This window comes from Kogia breviceps, chromosome 9 (genome assembly GCF_026419965.1).
Source record: "Kogia breviceps isolate mKogBre1 chromosome 9, mKogBre1 haplotype 1, whole genome shotgun sequence".
Lineage (NCBI taxonomy): Eukaryota > Metazoa > Chordata > Mammalia > Artiodactyla > Physeteridae > Kogia > Kogia breviceps.
In genome coordinates this window covers 27,631,587-27,649,251 of record NC_081318.1, presented here as the reverse complement: position 1 = coordinate 27,649,251, position 17,665 = coordinate 27,631,587, and the positions used below count along the sequence as shown (strand labels likewise).

At 36.8% G+C, this 17,665-nt stretch overlaps 1 protein-coding gene across 3 annotated transcripts in view; it reads right to left on the bottom strand.

The window, feature by feature from the left end:
- The window catches only part of IQUB (IQ motif and ubiquitin domain containing), a 63,210-nt gene that overhangs the window by 17,718 nt on the left and 27,827 nt on the right, over positions 1 to 17,665 (bottom strand). For 2 of the 3 annotated variants that reach the window (XM_067041662.1, XM_067041661.1), the window contains exons 7-8: positions 16,513 to 16,723; positions 7,957 to 8,141 (exon numbers count right to left, since the gene is read on the bottom strand). In XM_067041662.1, the coding sequence (XP_066897763.1) occupies positions 7,957 to 8,141; positions 16,513 to 16,723 (396 nt within the window). The remainder of the gene's footprint in view (positions 1 to 7,956; positions 8,142 to 16,512; positions 16,724 to 17,665) is intronic. The other variant, XM_067041663.1, reaches the window with a different exon arrangement.

The window sequence follows — 17,665 nt, the reverse complement described above, 5'->3', positions numbered from 1 at the left end:
TCTATAACAAGTTCACAGTTCTTCAGAAAGCAGATGTCCATAGGGATACAGCTGTATTTAAATATTTTAGCAGTGCTGTGGCCCCTCCCTCCCTGACAATGGCTAAGATTCTCACTTCCTATTTCCAAATCTGGCTTGGTGCCTCCCAAAATAGCCCGTCTCCTGAACTGAGGGTCAAAGATGGAGCTAACTTGCCCTGAAGCTCATGTGAGGAGTCCCAGGCTAAGAATTCAGAGACAGGAAATTGAGTAAGTCCTCCACTGACTCAGGACCACAACAAAATATTTAAAGAGTATGTTTGCCAGTGCTTTTGTTCCCTCTTACCCAAACTATTGAGACTTTAAGAGAAGATTCATTGACCTAGAAAGAGAACAGTGAAAATTCACTGACTCTTCTACTTTAAGGTATAAAGCTGCTCAGTTTCTTTCCCTGATTATAATCTATCAAAAAGGAGGCTATTTTGATCACAATTTCTAACTGTCCAAATGCTGCATTTTTTGTAGACTGATTGGTAATTGCTTTGGAGACCTGTAGTCCAATTTATGCCATACTTGCAAGCACTTAAATCTTAGATTTGATATAATTTAAAGTTTAAATAGAAGCCCATGTATCGGAATAAATCATCAGGAATGTAGAATAGCCAAATAGAGAAACCATTTAAGGCTGTATTTAGTATGACAGTAGTATGAATTTTTAGTTACAGCCTCAATTTACCTTTAATTTTTTTACATTTCATATTAGCTAAATTACATTGAAAACTACAAAGCTACCATTTAACAACTATATTTGATATGTTTTCAAAGTAATGGCATCATTTTCTGATCACAGGTAAAATGAATGTTGTGCAGAGCTAGGAATCTTCATCAGAAACTGTATTGATTTTTTTTTTTTTTTTTTTTTTTTTTTTTTTGCGGTACGTGGGCCTCTCACTGTTGTGGCCTCTCCCGTTGCGGAGCACAGGCTCCGGACATGCAGGCTCAGCGGCCATGGCTCACGGGTCCAGCTGCTCCGCGGCATGTGGGATCTTCCCGGACCGGGGCACGACCGAGTCCCCTGCATCGGCAGGCGGATTCTCAACCACTGCGCCACCAGGGAAGCCCCATCAGAAACTTTAGGTCCTCAGTTCTAGTTTCAATCTAGCAAATGAGAAGCTGAAGCCCTATGATTAATTTCTATTTTTAAGGCATAAATCTAATATTAAATAAAATAGAGTTAATTAGCAGATTGATAAAATTAATAAAATTTATTAAGGATTACAAAAGGGAAATAGCTCAATAAGAAAATATTTTGATTTAATTATTATCACTTAGAAATTTTAAAAATATATTGTTTTAAATGGATACAGCCTTGTTTGGGGTATGCCTCAGAGTGTTACTGAAATCTAATGTTTGCTGCAAAGCTCTTTTTAAAACCTTTAAGGAATAAGCAATCTTAGGCTAAGTTTCATACAGCAATATTCTAAAGTCTAAAGCCTTAATCTTTGCACACAGTTTTCTTCAAGGTGGCTCTATTAAATGTAATTTCCCTTCTTCCAGTAATGTGAACAATACCTTTAGCTCTTTAGGCTGTTATTTCATTAATAATAATCCAAGTACAATAACCTTTTAATGAAATGCTTAGTTCGTCTACTTTATTGTGGTTTTTTCCAGCTGTTGTATTGATTTAACTCTACCTTCCCTCCAAGTTTTCAGCCCCATCTAAGATACTGTGATATAGTAATACCTTGGATATTTTCCAAATATATTTAACATCCAAATCATTTCTACCCTTCAATTTTTAACTTAAATCCTAACTTTTCTTTAAAGATTCCTAACTACTATGGTTTGAAACCACTGAAATCACTATTATCTGTCCTACTATACATGTAAAAACACACACACACACACAGTATGCAGTGGGGCAATGCAATTTGGATCCAAATTGTTCTATAATTATAACTCTATTTCTCCTTACAGATTATAAGAAATAAATTTCTTATGTAGTTTTGTATATTTCACAGGGCCTACAGTATTCATTCATTCATTCAATAAATATTTATTGTGTTTACTATAAATTGGTCAGTGTACTAGGTAGCAAGTAGATAAATTCTAATTTCATGAACTCTTAAATCTAAGAGCATAGAAAGATTAAAAATAAAAGATTAAAATAAATAAAAGATTAAAATAAAAGTTGATTATGCTTGATGATGCAGGTAAACAGGTAACTACAGTTTGATATGAAGCACTTAACTGGTGAAAAGAAAATAATATCTACGATAAAACCTGAAGAATAACTAGGAGTTAGCCAGATTAAAGGGAACTGAGTGATACAATCAAAGATTCTTAGATTTGAAGTTTGAGTTCCCTAGTGTAAGCACTGAAATGATGTTAAAAAAATCTGTTTGGCAAAGTTGTTTTTATATTTGGATTTATTTCTGCCAACACTGATAACCTGGTCTTCAAGTCTAAGCTTCTTTGATTGCAGGCCTTAAGGTATTCTTTTTATTCTGATGCAGGAAAATGTCAACTTTGCTTATTTCTCTTTCTATGTCTCTTTTTCTTTGAATGCTTTGGCTGTAAAAAAAGATGTACAAGAATCATGTTCTTAAATTGCTTCAGAAAACAGGAGCATAATAATTTCCACTTAGCTGCCAACAAATGAAACAGCATAGACTCTGGAGGAGAGGAACAGAAGAACAGCAGGAAGACACATTTTGAGGAAGGTAAGGTGGAGAGATAACAAAAACCTTGAGAGCAGCAAGCTTCCACAAAAGAGAAGAAAGGGCTGCACTGTGAGAGGCGGTCTTTTCGTTCTCCTAAATTAATACTCTAGACCCTCAGGGCACAAATTAAGAATAACACTAACCCCCCAGAGCTACTGGGTAGTGATCAACTTCTCTTTTACTCAGCAAAGTGGTTTTGTCCCTCCATAGAGGACACCCCTGTGTACTGTGGTGCTCAGAGAGAGGCAAGAGCTGTTTGCATTTTTCTATCCCATTACCTGTTGGCCACCTGAGTAAGGAGAAAAAAAATTAAATGACACAGCTAAAGCAGATTGCAGTTTTTGAGCTTGTGATTGTGAGAAGTGGTGTGTAAATCAAAGAGAATCAAAGAAATAAATGGCCTTGACTCTAGGGAAAACCTCTTGCAGAAATTCAAATTGTCTCTTTACACAGTTTGGGTAAGCAGTACCCAAGATATATTAGAAACTGGCTGATGATTTTTCATTCAAATTTCTTGACCTGAGTTTCTTCATCTCTGTCAATTAATGAGTTTTTAACATTTGACAACCTGTGGATGTCAATGTTTGATGTGATAAAATTACAAATTATTTAACTAATGCTTCAAAAATCTTTAGATTAAACTTTTTATGGAGAATGAAGGCTTAGTATAGAATCCCTAATAACTGATTCATTCAGTGCTTTTATTGGACTAATTTAAAATAGTAATCATTCATTACTCAGAGAAATTCTGTGTCCAGAATAAGAAGATAAAAAATAAAATATTAGTTCAATACACAATACTTAGACACATTGAAGTTAAACTAAAACCAAACCATAAAATTTTATTTTCCAGAGTTATTTCCAAATTATGGGAAAGTAAACATTCTCTTTACATACCTATATGATATGGTGCTAAATGTGGATCTTAAAATCCGCATCATGGCCCTGGTTGTTAGAGTTAACATTTGAAAAAACTCTGACCTTATCTAGCCTCAGGGATTACTTATAAGCTGTTTTTTCTTAGCAATCAAAAAAACTGTAGAATAAGTTACTTCAAGTTTCATGAAATCAACACTGACTCCTCCTGAATATTTATTGGAGACAATGCTAGGCATGGGTAGGGTGGGACAGACAGGCATAAAATGGAATAGAACTGCTATAAGTATTTACAACAAAAGACTATAAAATCGACCTTAATTGTTTTCTATGATGTTTATTATGGCATCATATACAAAAAGGTGATTTAAATGACTTTGTATTAGAATAACAAAGATTTCACAATTTACTATGACAGGTTAAAAGCAGGTCAAAAGCCACCGTTGGTCAATATTTTTAAAGAATGGACTAATTAGGCTACGTAATGGACTGCGGATTGACCTCAAGTGCAACTGTTCCATTCCCTGGTTGTGTTTGTCTTGCCCTGTATAACACTTTGGTCAAAACTGAGGTAAAATTCTCTTGTATCAGCTAAAATGTCCATTTCCTCTAAGTCTTAGCCTGGGGATTGGTGAGATTAACTGGTTTATCAGCTGGGGTGACCACAGGTTCAGAACCCCAATTCTAAAACCTGTGACCCACAAAAAAGCCTTTCCCTTGACCTCTACAAGTTCTTGTGGCTAACTTTTCCATCCTTCCTGCCATCTTCTGATCTTGCATCTTGGTGTGCTGCCCTCAATCAGTCATTAAGGGCTTCCTTGGTGGCGCAGTGGTTGAGAGTCCGCCTGCCGATGCAGGGGACACGGGTTCGTGCCCCGGTCCGGGAGGATCCCACATGCCGCGGAGCGGCTGGGCCCGTGAGCCATGGCCGCTGAGCCTGCACGTCCAGAGCCTGTGCTCCGCAACGGGAGAGGCCGCAACAGTGAGAGGCCCGCGTACCACACACACACACAAAAAAATCAGTCATTTCTCTTGCTCCTTTTCCTCTTATGAAAAAAAAAAACCATCTTGCACTTAATATTTCAATTATTAGTGATATAATTAATGAAGTTACAAGAAGCCACATTGTGCCCCACTGCCTTCTAACTGTGTCCTCCCTCTACTCTCTCCCCTGGCAACACTCGAAAACCTCCATTTTCCTGGGATAGAGCAGGATTCTACCCCAAAATTTATCAAAGTATTTACCAAAAAAAAAAAAAAAATCTTCCTTCCTCACAGGAATTCTCATGAACAAAATCTCCCCATCTCATCTTTTTTTGGTGAAATTTAAAGAACTTCTTAGAAAGTTATACTTCATGACAGAGAGTAATCGTCATCAACTGGCTCCAGAGGTGCATTTATATGTTCGGACTTGATCTACCTTTGGACTCTCTATAATTCAAAACATGTTTAGGGACAATGCTAGACATGAAGCTGGAGGTTGGGGGGTGGGGTGAGGGGTGTGCAGGCATAATGAAGAATAGACATTGTATAAGTATTTACAACAAGAATTTAAAATCACTTATAGGAAACAAAGCAGCAGATGAAGCACAAGCAGGAAATCCTGTACAAGGTTCAGCCTTAAATAAGGAAGGTAAGTACCACCCATCTTCCCTGTCCATTGGCACCTGAGAGGCCTCCAGCTCCTTCTTGTGCCCTGGGTCCATGCTATCCTCTTAAGGTTAACAATCAGACACATAAGGAACACAGTGCCCAGTGATGAAGCTGGATTCAACATAGAGCAACTTGCTAAAGGAATAAGTATAGTTCAAAATATGACTCTGGAGAAGTATGAATATTATGGCTTCCATACAGTAGAACTCAGCTATTCTAGAATGAAGATATTCAAGAATTTGAAATGATAGTATCTACATTGCATATTTTCTCATAGTACCTGAAATATAAAATTAAAAATCATGGGGGCTTCCCTGGTGGGGCAGTGGTTAAGAATCTGCCTGCCAATGCAGGGGATACGGGTTCGAGTCCTGGTCCAGGAAGATCCCACACGCCATGGAGCAGCTAAGGCCGTGTGCCACAACTGCTGAGCCTGTGCTCTAGAGCCCACGAGCCACAACTACTGGAGCCCGCACATCGCACTACTGAAGCCTGTGCTCCACAACAAGAGAAGCCACTGCAATGAGAAGCCCGTGCACCACAATGGAGAGTAGCCCCAGCTCGCCACCTGCACGTAGCAACAAAGACCCAATGCAACCAAAAATAAATAAATAAAATTTTTTAAAAAATTACAAACCATTATTTCTTTCCCTTATTTTTCCTCCCTATCTTCCTCCACAAGCACTTATTGATACTCTGTGATGAGCACTGAGCTAGGATTTGAGGCTATGGAGATAAAAGATAGCTCTTGCCTTAAGAAACTCAGAATCTAGGAAGGAGTCAGACATGTAAACAGATATAATAAAAATTGACCACTATGTACTAAGACAAAAATGAAACAGAGTCTTATGAAGGTATATAGTACAGGCTAAAGTAGGAGGATCAGTGATCCTTTCTGGAAGAAGGGACGTCTGAGCTTGTTTTGAAGGGTGACTACCTGGTTACTGAAGAAGGAAGGAAAGGATGTTCCATGTAGGGGCCACAGCAGATGCAAAAGTATTGAGAGCATGTGGTCTTTCTGTGAACGTGCAAGTAATTGAGCATAGCTGAAACAGGATGGCTGTAGCGTGCAAGCAGAGATGATAAACAACTGTGGGATGGGTCAGGCGTGCCAAGAATCGACTATAAAAGTCCTTGTTCCCTGAGGGCGACAAGGAGGGTCAGGGGCAGAATTGTGTTGAATGAGGTCCCTACGGCAAGAATACGGATGATGGAGAAGGGAATTAAGAAGTGAGACTGAGGTCGAAAGCCTCATTTGGGGACATAAAGTAATCCAGATGGGAAGGAAATCCAGATCCAATTAAATCAGTGTGAAGCTCACACACACAAGGCAAGACCTGTCTCATGACAGCCTCTCAGAGGAGATAGGGAAGCAGGAGAGGGGAGCTGTTCCATAACACCTCAGGAGCTTCCCATCCTCTCCAGTGCCAGCAGGATCACAAGGCATTCCACCAAGACTCAGATTAGCTGTGGTCCAAGTCTTTGTTTACATGGCGTATTTGGATATACGCAAGGTCATCAAGGTGCATGGCAGAGCCACTTCCCTGTAGGCAGTGGTAGTGAGTTTGGACAGAAAGAAGTAAAGAACTGAGGAGATTATTAAAGTAATAGAACAGACAGGTTGGTGGCTATGCAGGACGTCAAGAATACTGCCTAGGTTTCTGTCTGAAGCAACTTAAGTAGGTGATGAAACATTCACAGAAGATAAATTATGTGAGTGTTACAGAAGAGGATCAGTTTGGAGGTGAGGGGTCAAGGAAAGGTAAGATGATATGACTCAGGGGTTGACATGTCAACTTGAGGTGTACTCTGGGGACATCCAAAGAGCAATGATAGTAGGCAATTCAGGATGTGGTTTGGAAACTCCTAGGAGAGGTCTGGCCTGGAACTGTAGGGAGTTCCAGGCTGCAGGCAGTAGTTAAAACCACAAGAAAAATTGAGATCAAACAGGAGAGCGTATAAGTAAGATGAGTGGGGGCATTTATAGTATCAAAAAATATGGTTTTTAAGAACAAATGTTCTCAAATAACAAGAATCATACAACCAGAATCACTACAGGAGAATATCTTGAAGAACTCCATCCCCTTTCTTCTTGTGGCTGGATTGGCTTTTAATTGTTTGGAAAGATCAAGTTTATAAAAGGAAATTGGTCACTATGGTAACAGGTTATTCAATATCAAGCAGGCAGTTTCAATACAAAAGGGTAATTACTTTAGTTTTTGCCTTAATTGTATGTTTTCATGGTTTTCAATAATCATATATCCTTTGGGTCAGAAATTTCTAGTCACTTAATGACCTGGTGAGCAAAAGCAGAAACACTAGAGTCTATAGCTATTCCCCAGGTTGCTTACTATGGGGCACTGCAGGTCCAGACATTCTGTGACTTCAGTACTCGACATGTTACCAGGGTGTGCAATTCATCTAATTTCTATAGCCAGCCTAAGTCTAAACGAACAGAGTCACAAAGGTGGTGTCTCCATTTTTTCCTTCATAGCTCTTTTCTTAAGAACACATTAATTTCACGTGACTTGTCAATCGTTATTCTAGGCTGCAGTGAAAATCTAAAGCTGTATAAGAAAAAAGAAAAATATATACAAAATTTAACTAAATATGTCACCAAAATACTAAACAATATTCACGCAAATTCTGACAATGTAAGTCTCTTCTTTAGTTCATTATTCTATATTTTTAAATTCAGGATACATTCATATTTAAATGATTGTTACTTCAATAACCTTATCCAAAAAAGCTTGTATCGATGCTTCCTGGTTAGCCGTATAAGCGATGTATCGATGTCTCCCAATGGCAGCAATCATCTGGGTCTCTTTTTCCAGGAGTTCACACAAAGCAGCTTTCCTTTCAGCTCCAGTGAAAGACTGGTTAATGCGTGCAAGTTCTTCTTGCCTCCAGACTAGAGGAATAACATAAAAGACTCTTGAGTTTTTAAAAGCCCACATCTTTACAGAGCATTTCTTACTATCACCTCCAGACAAGTGTATTTTATTTTTATAACAATTTAAATACAATTATACATGAATAGAATCATTCATATTGTACACCTGATATATGAAAAAGATAGGATGAAATGAAAGCTGAGAGACGTAAAGCAATAAAAGTAGAGTCAAACTAACAGAAGCTGTAAGACATCAGTACAGATCATGTCAAATTATGCCTCTAAGTGAGCATGCACACCCCCCAGTACTGGAACAAATATGGCTTGGATTTGTGGCAGCCATGAACGTGTCCTGCTCAGATCTCCCTCCAAGAGAGTACCTGTAGCTAGAAGTACAGGTGGCTGACAGTACCAGCTACAGCACTTCAGATCTGCCACCATATTGGAGCAGAGGCCACACTTTTCCCACACTTACTCCCAGTCAATGAGTAAGAACCATGGGAGAATCAGGGCCTGGCCATGTCTGCCCAATAGTGGTCTCTTCTGTGGTCAGTCAGAGCTGACCGTCAGGCCGGCTCAGACTTCCTCAGAACTCTACCTGTTTGAAGGTCTCCATCCCTCATCCTCATTCCTTCCCTCACTCAGCTTTCACAGGTGTCAACCTGCACCTCAATCTGAAGACTTTCGTGGCCTTTCCCTGCTCTCTCTTCCCTTTATCTTTCACTTCAAACTCCATCTTGGTGTCTGCTTCCCCCAGTACCCAAATTGACAGTTTTATGTAGAAATGTTGACTTCAATTGTTTTCTTCATTATTAGCACTTTTAGAACGATTTTCCATTTCTTTACAAAACCCTAATTATATCAGCAAATGTTATAAAGTAATTACATTTACACTTTACTCAAACCAATGAATTACGTTAGAATAATATTTACAATATTTTAAAGTGTTGGTTACTATCAACAAAGATCGTGTTGCACGTTACTATATATAAAACAGATAATCAACAAGGAGCTACAGTAGAGCACAGGGAACTCTACTCAGTACTCTGTAATAACCTATATGGGAAAAGAATCTGAAAAAGAATAGATATATGTATATGTATAACTAAATCACTTTGCTGTACACCTGAAACTAACACAACATTGTAAATCAACTCTACTCCAATATAAAATAAAAATTAGAAATAGAATGTGTTGCATGAAATACATCCTAAAACCAAACCATAAAATGCCAAAGAATAGTACTTTTATAAACTCACTTTACCTAAAGATTACACCATATTCTCAAAATTAACCTCAGAAAATACAGAGTACTAGATCCTAACCCAAACTTAAATACATCAAAATGTCTGGGCTCAGAATTTTTTATTTTAACAAGTGTTCCATTCAATTCTTATACATGTTAAATTTGGGGAAGAAAACTATTATATCCCATATTTCAAAAATGTCAAAGTTATTTACATTAAAAGAAAAATAGTGTTGGAAAGAACCTTAGAAATTAAACAGGTCAACACCCCTCCCCATCTAAGACAGCATCCTCCTCCCAGCAGCTTGGGCAGGTTTAATTTGCTCACCCTGGTCCTGGTCCTAGCCTATGAGGCTAACAGTCAGTCTATTCTTTGCACCACATGGCATCGAAGACAGCTGTCACAGTCCACTTAGGTTTTCTCTTTTCCAGACAAAAACACTTCCCTTTCTTAAATTGCATATTATTTGACATAATTTCAAGTCCTATCCAGGCCTAGTTCCTCTTTAATATATGGCATACCTAATTTCCGACAAGATGGAGGTTTATATACAGGCTGTTAACTCCAACTCCTTTCTCCTAAGTTCTTCTAGAATTGATACAGGAAACATGAAATGGGGGAGAGAGGGAGAGACCAGAAGCAGTACTGGAAATCAGAGAGAGGTGTGATCCATGTGGTAGAAATCTTAGGGCAATTTCCGTAAGAGACAGTGCAGATTCGACTGGAAGACACTCACGGAGGCACAAATGTCGTCCCCCAAACTGCTGTTGTCTCATCTCAGAAAGTGGACCCTCTAGCAGAAGGTACTAAACCTTAACTCAGGACTCAGAACTAGAGAAAAGGGTAGGCTATGAATCCATTTGATAGTTTACCTGTTTTAAGAAAGTCTTTGAAAAACTTTAAGAAGGAATAAAAAAAGAATGCTTACATTTCAAATCATTGCAGAAAACAGTAACAATCATAAGCGTTTGTGCAGAAAAAGACAAAAAAATTAGAAATAAAAAGCATAAAGCAAGATGAGAGAAGCAAAATTAGGCATAATCATTATATTGAAAAACACGAAATGATTTGATTTTTTTGACTGAAAATAAAATATTATGGTTTTTTAAAAATTCAATGACATGATGTTTTTGGAAGGCACAAAGTGATGCCAAAGACTAAGGTTAAACATAAAAGGATGGTAAATATGAACAACAAAAAAGACAGATACAGCAATATTAATATATTGAAAATAGGGGGGGGAAACACTCAAAATTCATCCCTTGGGATAGAAGATAATTTTATGATGAAAGGTATGACTCTCGTGGATATTTATACTGAAAATCACATCCCATCAAGCTATAAAAAGCAAAACTTCTGTCAGTTATAAACACTACTGTGGTGACTATATTTTATATTACATAAACATAAATAAAATACAAATGAGTTAATCTATGACAGTCAAGTAAAAAAGAATTAAAAACAAAAAATATCTGACACAGTATGATTAACAAAATTTAAATTAATTAATATACATCAAGCTCTGAACACCAAAGTCTGAAAATATATCTTATCTTCAAAGTTCTATGAAGTATTTATATAAATTTATGTAAATTCTAGGAGTAGGAATGGAAGAAAACACAAATCCCCCAAATCGGAAATGTCAAAAACTGCATTTTTTGACACAGTACAATTCAACTACAATTAATAACAAAAGTTTAAAAAAGATATATATTCCTATCCGCTTGGAAATGTAAGAAATATTATAAAAAGTAACACTTTAATGAAATAAGAAGTAAAAGGTATGAATGTCAACAATTAAGGAAAGAAAAAAGCACAACATATCAAAATGCATAGGATGAAACAAAAATTGCAGTAAGGTCAATTTGAGGGAATTTTACATAAGTAAGCCTCAATTTAAAATCAGGCACCTGAAAAGTGTGTATTGGGGCAGGGAGCCGGGCAGTTATAAAAAGCTGTAATGGGGCTTCCCTGGTGGCGCAGTGGTTGAGAGTCCGCCTGCCGATGCAGGGGACACGGGTTCATGCCCCGGTCCGGGAAGATCCCACATGCCGCGGAGCAGCTGGGCCCATGAGCCATGGCCACTGAGCCTGCGCGTCTGGAGCCTGTGCTCCACAACGGGAGAGGCCACAACAGTGAGAGGCCTGCGTACCACAAAAAAAATAAATAAATAAATAAAAAGCTGTAATGTATGTGACAGTTAATCACAAGCCTTCTCTGGAAGGTCATGTCTTCTGGGCATGCCTCCCATTCTCCATGATTACTGAAAGATAACAGTATGGCTTTGATCCCCTGGGACATACATTTGGACTGTGAACCTGAACTCATTTGAACCATATTTGTTTTCTGTTCTTCACAGAACATAGAAGCAAAACAAAAGTAGAAACAGTGACCTACTGTTCTTTATTCTGAACAAATATTCCATAAAGTCACTCTAGTCTTTGACATTCATCACAATTCTTTTCAATGCGAACTTATTAGGTGTTTTACTACTGGAAAGCTATATTTACTTAATTAGCCATATAATTCTTTCCTTTTATGTAGAGATGATTTATTACTTTATTGTCAGAATAATGAAGCTTCAGAGTCTCATGAACTACACTCTGGCCATAGAATCAAGCCTATTTTTTATCTGAACTTCAAAAAACCTAGTTCCCTGATCTGGTTATTATATCAATACTTGTCAAAAATCTATCACTTCTTTGCCAATTCAAAATACTCAACTGCAATTTTTGAGCAATTATTATCTGAAAGAACTCAATAAAGTTTGATGGTACATACAAAAGTGAGAAAGACATAATGCCTTCTTGAAGGAGCGAACGTGTCTCTGCCTCTCCCTGGTTGGACAGACTGTAAAATCCTTCCACTGGGACAGAATTTTTGCTTGTCATTACATTTATCTTTACCCAAAAGCCTGACATTTTTCACCATTAGTTTTAAAGACTTCCTTTGGGTAAATCAACTCTTGACATAAGATTACTTCCTCTTATCTTCTATTAGATATGATTCAATCAAGTAAAATGTACTCTTCTGTTGTTATATTCCAGACATGATTACTCTCTCATCGCGTTGCAGGGATATTTCAGAATATATTACATTTATATATAATTTATATAATTAGAAATTATATTTTCCTTCTTCTATTAAAATTTCAAGGTTACTTTAATACTAGTCCCTGCATCGAAAGGTAAATATCTGAAGTCATAAGTGTTGTTTCTGGCCCTCCTCTGTTATAACCACTGCCTTTCATGATATCTAGTTTTATAATTTTATCATATTATTTCTTCCTCCTCTCAAATTTCAATTTGAAATCATCCTGATCAGGTCAAGGTCTTGTCACTTGTGTTCTTTATAAGAATCCCATTCTGTCTCTTACCAGGAATACATTATTCAGATACTGTACAGTTTGGCCTATTCAAAAAGAGGATTTGTAAATTTAAAAGCTAAATTGTGTTCAGCAAAAGGGTTGTAAATTTAAGTGCTAAATTATGTTATGAAAGTCCAGAAAATCCATGATTGATAAGCTTATCATTTAAGAGTAGTTTTCCAACCAAAAAGCTTTAAAAATTTGACAATATCCATATACTAAAAGGCAGTATATGAATAAAGAGGACGATTACTTGCTTGTGGAAATAATAACTGAGAATATTTACCTCATGGGATTATATGGATGTCCCCAGAAAGCAAATAAAAACTGAATGATACTAGTAAGCGTATTTTACTTCCCAGTTTTACATTAGAAACCTTTGGGACCAGTAATAAATTTAGGCCACTAGGATATTTAAGCTATTCTGCCAACCTCAAAAAGCAATATACTGATCTGCTACATTAATCCTTAAGTCCTAGGTGAATCTGGAGCTATACATATGTGTATTCAAATACATTTATATCCATATATATTCAGATTTTGTATTTTGCTTAAATTATTAGTATGACTTTTAAAAAGGAAACAACCCAATGAAGCTAATTAGAAATATGAAAATAATGGACCTTAATTCCAATAATATTCTCCATTAGATGAACAAACTCCCTGTAAATCTACAGTAAAGGATAGAACATGGCATCAGAAAAATACCATGACCCACTACTAATAAGGAATAGAAAAACACAGGAACCAGGAACAGCTATATAAAACTGATTTTATAATTGATTTGACAGTTTCCAGAACTATACAGAGAAGACATTGAGAAAAATGAGATATTCTTCTTGCTTTCATAAAATATATGCTCTCTGGGAATGATAATAAAAGCAAACAAAAAAAATTGGAATCCTGCATTAGTTTGCTAGGGCTGTCATTGCAAAGTACCACAGACTGGGAGGCTTAAATAACAGAAATTTATTTCCTCACAGTTCTGAAGGATGGAAGTTCAAGATCAAGGTGATGGCAGGATTAGCTTCTCCTGAGGGCCTCTCTCCTGGGCTTGTAAAGGGCCACCTTCCTCCACTGTCTTCACATGACCTTCTCTCTGTGCATGTCTGTGTCCTAATCTCCTCTTCTTATAAGGATACCAGTCATACTGCACTAGGGTCCTATATGAGCATTCGTTCTTTAAAGGCCCTATCTCCAAATACAGTCACATTCTGAGGTACTGGACATTAGAACTTCAACATCTGAATTTGGGGGGAACATAATTCAGCCCATAACAGATGTCAATAACCTCCAATATTTTTAAAGAAAAAGATATGAAAGCAACCGGTTCCTTTCAAAGAATACATTTATCTTATAACCTTAACTTACATTCTTGAACAAACTACCTAATTTCCAGGGTCTGAAGTTCAACTATAAAATGAAAGGACAGTACTAAAATATAAAGTCCATACACATTCTAAAATTTCTGAGATCTAATAAACTTGCTATTTCCAAACAAGAAACAGCAGAATATACAATATTTTGTCTGTCACTGGCAGTTTATACGCATCTGCTTTTTAAAATTCTTATCACAGACTGGAAGCCTGAATGGAAAAAAAACAAGAAAGATTCAGACTAAAAGCACAGGGCCAGATCTGTCAAAGGACTGGGGCCAGGGAGTCTCCAGAAGCTAGAAGTCAAGGGACCTTGAGATCAAGAGGTAATAATTAGAGAAGAGTCAGAAAACACCATTTCCACAAGTTAAAACAAGACAAAGGGTAGAAGATTCAATTCAACAAACATTTATTAGACATAATGAACTAGGTCCTATCTGCTGCCCTAGGTACAGACATGGACAGTTAAGAGAATGGTACGCACAGAGAATAACGGGGCAAGGAAAAGAGGCTCTGAGCCTAATCCATGCTGATAAGAGAGGTTTCCTAAAGATAATGACTCCTATACCGAGTCTGAGATAAGAGTGACCAGTCAGATCAATGAAAGAAGTTGCCCTCAACATATTGCTGTAAGAAAAAAAAAAAAAAAAAAAAGGAAGACATAAAAATCAAACACTGTTGCCCAGAGATAGTCTTGTCTTTGATACAGCATATTATCTTATATAGTTAAATTCATTTTCCTAAATTGATATCATTTTGCTTTTATTACTAAGGCACAGGTTACCTGGAGGAAAAGTTAAACTTTGTTATTAGGAGTTGTAATTCAAACTAGGCAACTGTCACTATGAGCCACAAGAGGGCAACAGTTTCAAACACTGGAGTAAAGAATATGGAATGAAAACTATAGTAAATAGAAGAGCTATGTAAATTACTGAGCTTGTGAACCAGAATTTTAACTACAACAAAACAGAACTTTAAATTATTCTTAGAGTTCTAATTTAGAATTTTAGGCTTGGAAGAAAACTAAGAGATGTCTCTTTTATGTAAGAAATTTTACTTTCTTCCATTTATCAGAGAGATAGATGTATTACTATTGCTTGTTAGACGTAGTGTTTAATTGTATCATCTTCAGTAAATAGAATATTATCATATAGCTATTTAAATAGACCTGATAGCTGACACCTAAAATTGTATTCAATTAGAGAGGAAAGGATGACCTGAGTAACAGAGCATGTAGTAACGTCCACAAATAAATAATATATAAAGAAACAACATTACAGTAAGAAAATTTACTTGAAGTTAATATTATGAATAATCATAGAGAAGTCAAAGACTATTATTTCTTTGGATAAAAAGACCGAATTCAACTAAAAGAAAAACTGAGGCTACTTTTAATTTTTAAAATTCTCTATGTCATCACAAGAGTCCAACTTCACTTTCCGGTATCTAAGCTAACAAATAACTCTTCTGTTCTGGTTACTTCCACTTTAGAGGTACTCTTGGGAAAGCAGAAGCTAGAGACAGTTGCATGGCTACATCCTTGGGTTTCCCTTCATTCATTCTACCAGTATTTGTTGGGCATGTGAGCTAAACACAGAAAAAGAGATCATACAGTCCAGTAGTGAAATTAATGTTAAAAAAAAAAGTATTGTGGTGTTATAAATGAAAAGTTGGTGTGCAGTGAGAACCATAAGATGATAATAGGATGTCCAAGTTGCACTGTCAGTCACAAAAGCCTTTGAGTAGGTGATATTTAAGCTGAGATTAGAAGGTGGGTATTGCAGAAAAGCTTCAAGAAGAACAGTGTATATACTGCCCAAAGTAGGGAGTGATTGGCTTGTTCAAGTAATGGAAGTTTTTAACTGTGTCAATGACTAGCACACATCCTATGGAAGAAATAAACCATAAAATCAAATGTGTAGAGAATATATATACATATACATATTTATTTACTTATTTATCATCACTAGTAGAGGGGAATAAAAAGGTATCTCCTGTAAAGAGCAGAATCAGAGACAGAATGCTGGACTGAGGGGTTCAAGACAGTTCAACTCTGAATTCACAAATTCCCAAGACCATCAGAGAAACAGACTGGACAATACTTTCTCTTTTTATCTCATAGGGATGAGGAGCAAATGAGATAACATACTAAAACTCACAGAGCCGTAGTCACATTTTATTCATCTATTGTTAATATAAAAGCATTTCCAATTTCACTCCAGCCTTAATTCCTGTCCCAAATGTAAGACATTATTCATCTTTTAAAATTCTCTAGTCCAGATACCCCAGACATCTTCCTAAAATAATAAGGTCCCCCTTCTGTCGTTAGTAAACCTGTTTTTCCTACTAATGAAAAATTATAAAATTAATATTTTATGCAAAGCTTATTTCAAACTTACGTTCTAGTGCGTTGTAAAGAAGTTCAAAATCTTCTTTTGTTTGAGGATTATGCCTCCGGGAATAATCCAATTTCATCCACTCTTCTTTTTCTCTTATCTTCCTTAGTTCTTCCTGTGCTTCCCACTGCAACCTTAACATTTTCTGTCTTTTTAAATTGTCTACCACAACTTTAGCATGCCATCGTCGGTAGTAAGTCTGTATCACAATTACCTATACTTAAAGGAAATAAAATATGGTCAACCTTATTACACAATGAAAGGCAACAATGACTATTTCTTGTTTTTTTTTTTTTTGTTTTGTTTTTTTTGCGGTATGCGGGCCTCTCACTGTTGTGGCCTCTCCCGTTGCGGAGCACAGGCTCCGGACGCGCAGGCCCAGCGGCCATGGCTCACGGGCTTAGTTGCTCCGCGGCATGTGGGATCTTCCCGGACCAGGGCACGAACCCGTGTCTCCTGCATTGGCAGGCGGATTTTCAACCACTGCGCCACCAGGGAAGCCCAACAATGACTATTTCTATTCCAATTCAATAAGGACTAAAAAATACTAAGAGTCTAGTTTCAGCTCTATGCCATGTATTCTCACATACATTATAACAGAAAGGTCATAGATAATGCACATCAGCTATCTGACTTTGAAATCTAGTAGCAAGTATACCTTCACAGGAGGCAGTTAGTATGAAGTTAAGGGCACAGGGTCTGGAGTACAGCTTAGTTTAAATCTTCCTTCGGCTACTCACTAGTTAGTTAATTTGGGTAAGTTACTTGCCACCTCTGTGCTTTAGTACCCTCAGGTGCAAAACAGGGATAATAATACTATGCATATAAAGTGCTTACCTCAAGCCTGGTACACCACAAGTCCTCAATAAATACTATTATTGTTATGAATACTATGTATTGTTATCTACTTTTTCTTAATTGTCATTAGCATAGGCTCATATCTTTTAAAAAATGGTATTTACTAACCACACAGTGGGTAGGTTATATGTGGAAACCACGAAAGCAAACATGTATTTATTAAATTGTGAGAAAAATATATATGTCTGAAGGCATATAATACAGTACTAGAGTCACAAAAAGCTTGTGATATAACTGAGATTTTTTGTTTTTATTTAGTAAACTCATTTTTAAAAAGTAAAATATAGAAAGGCTAGAT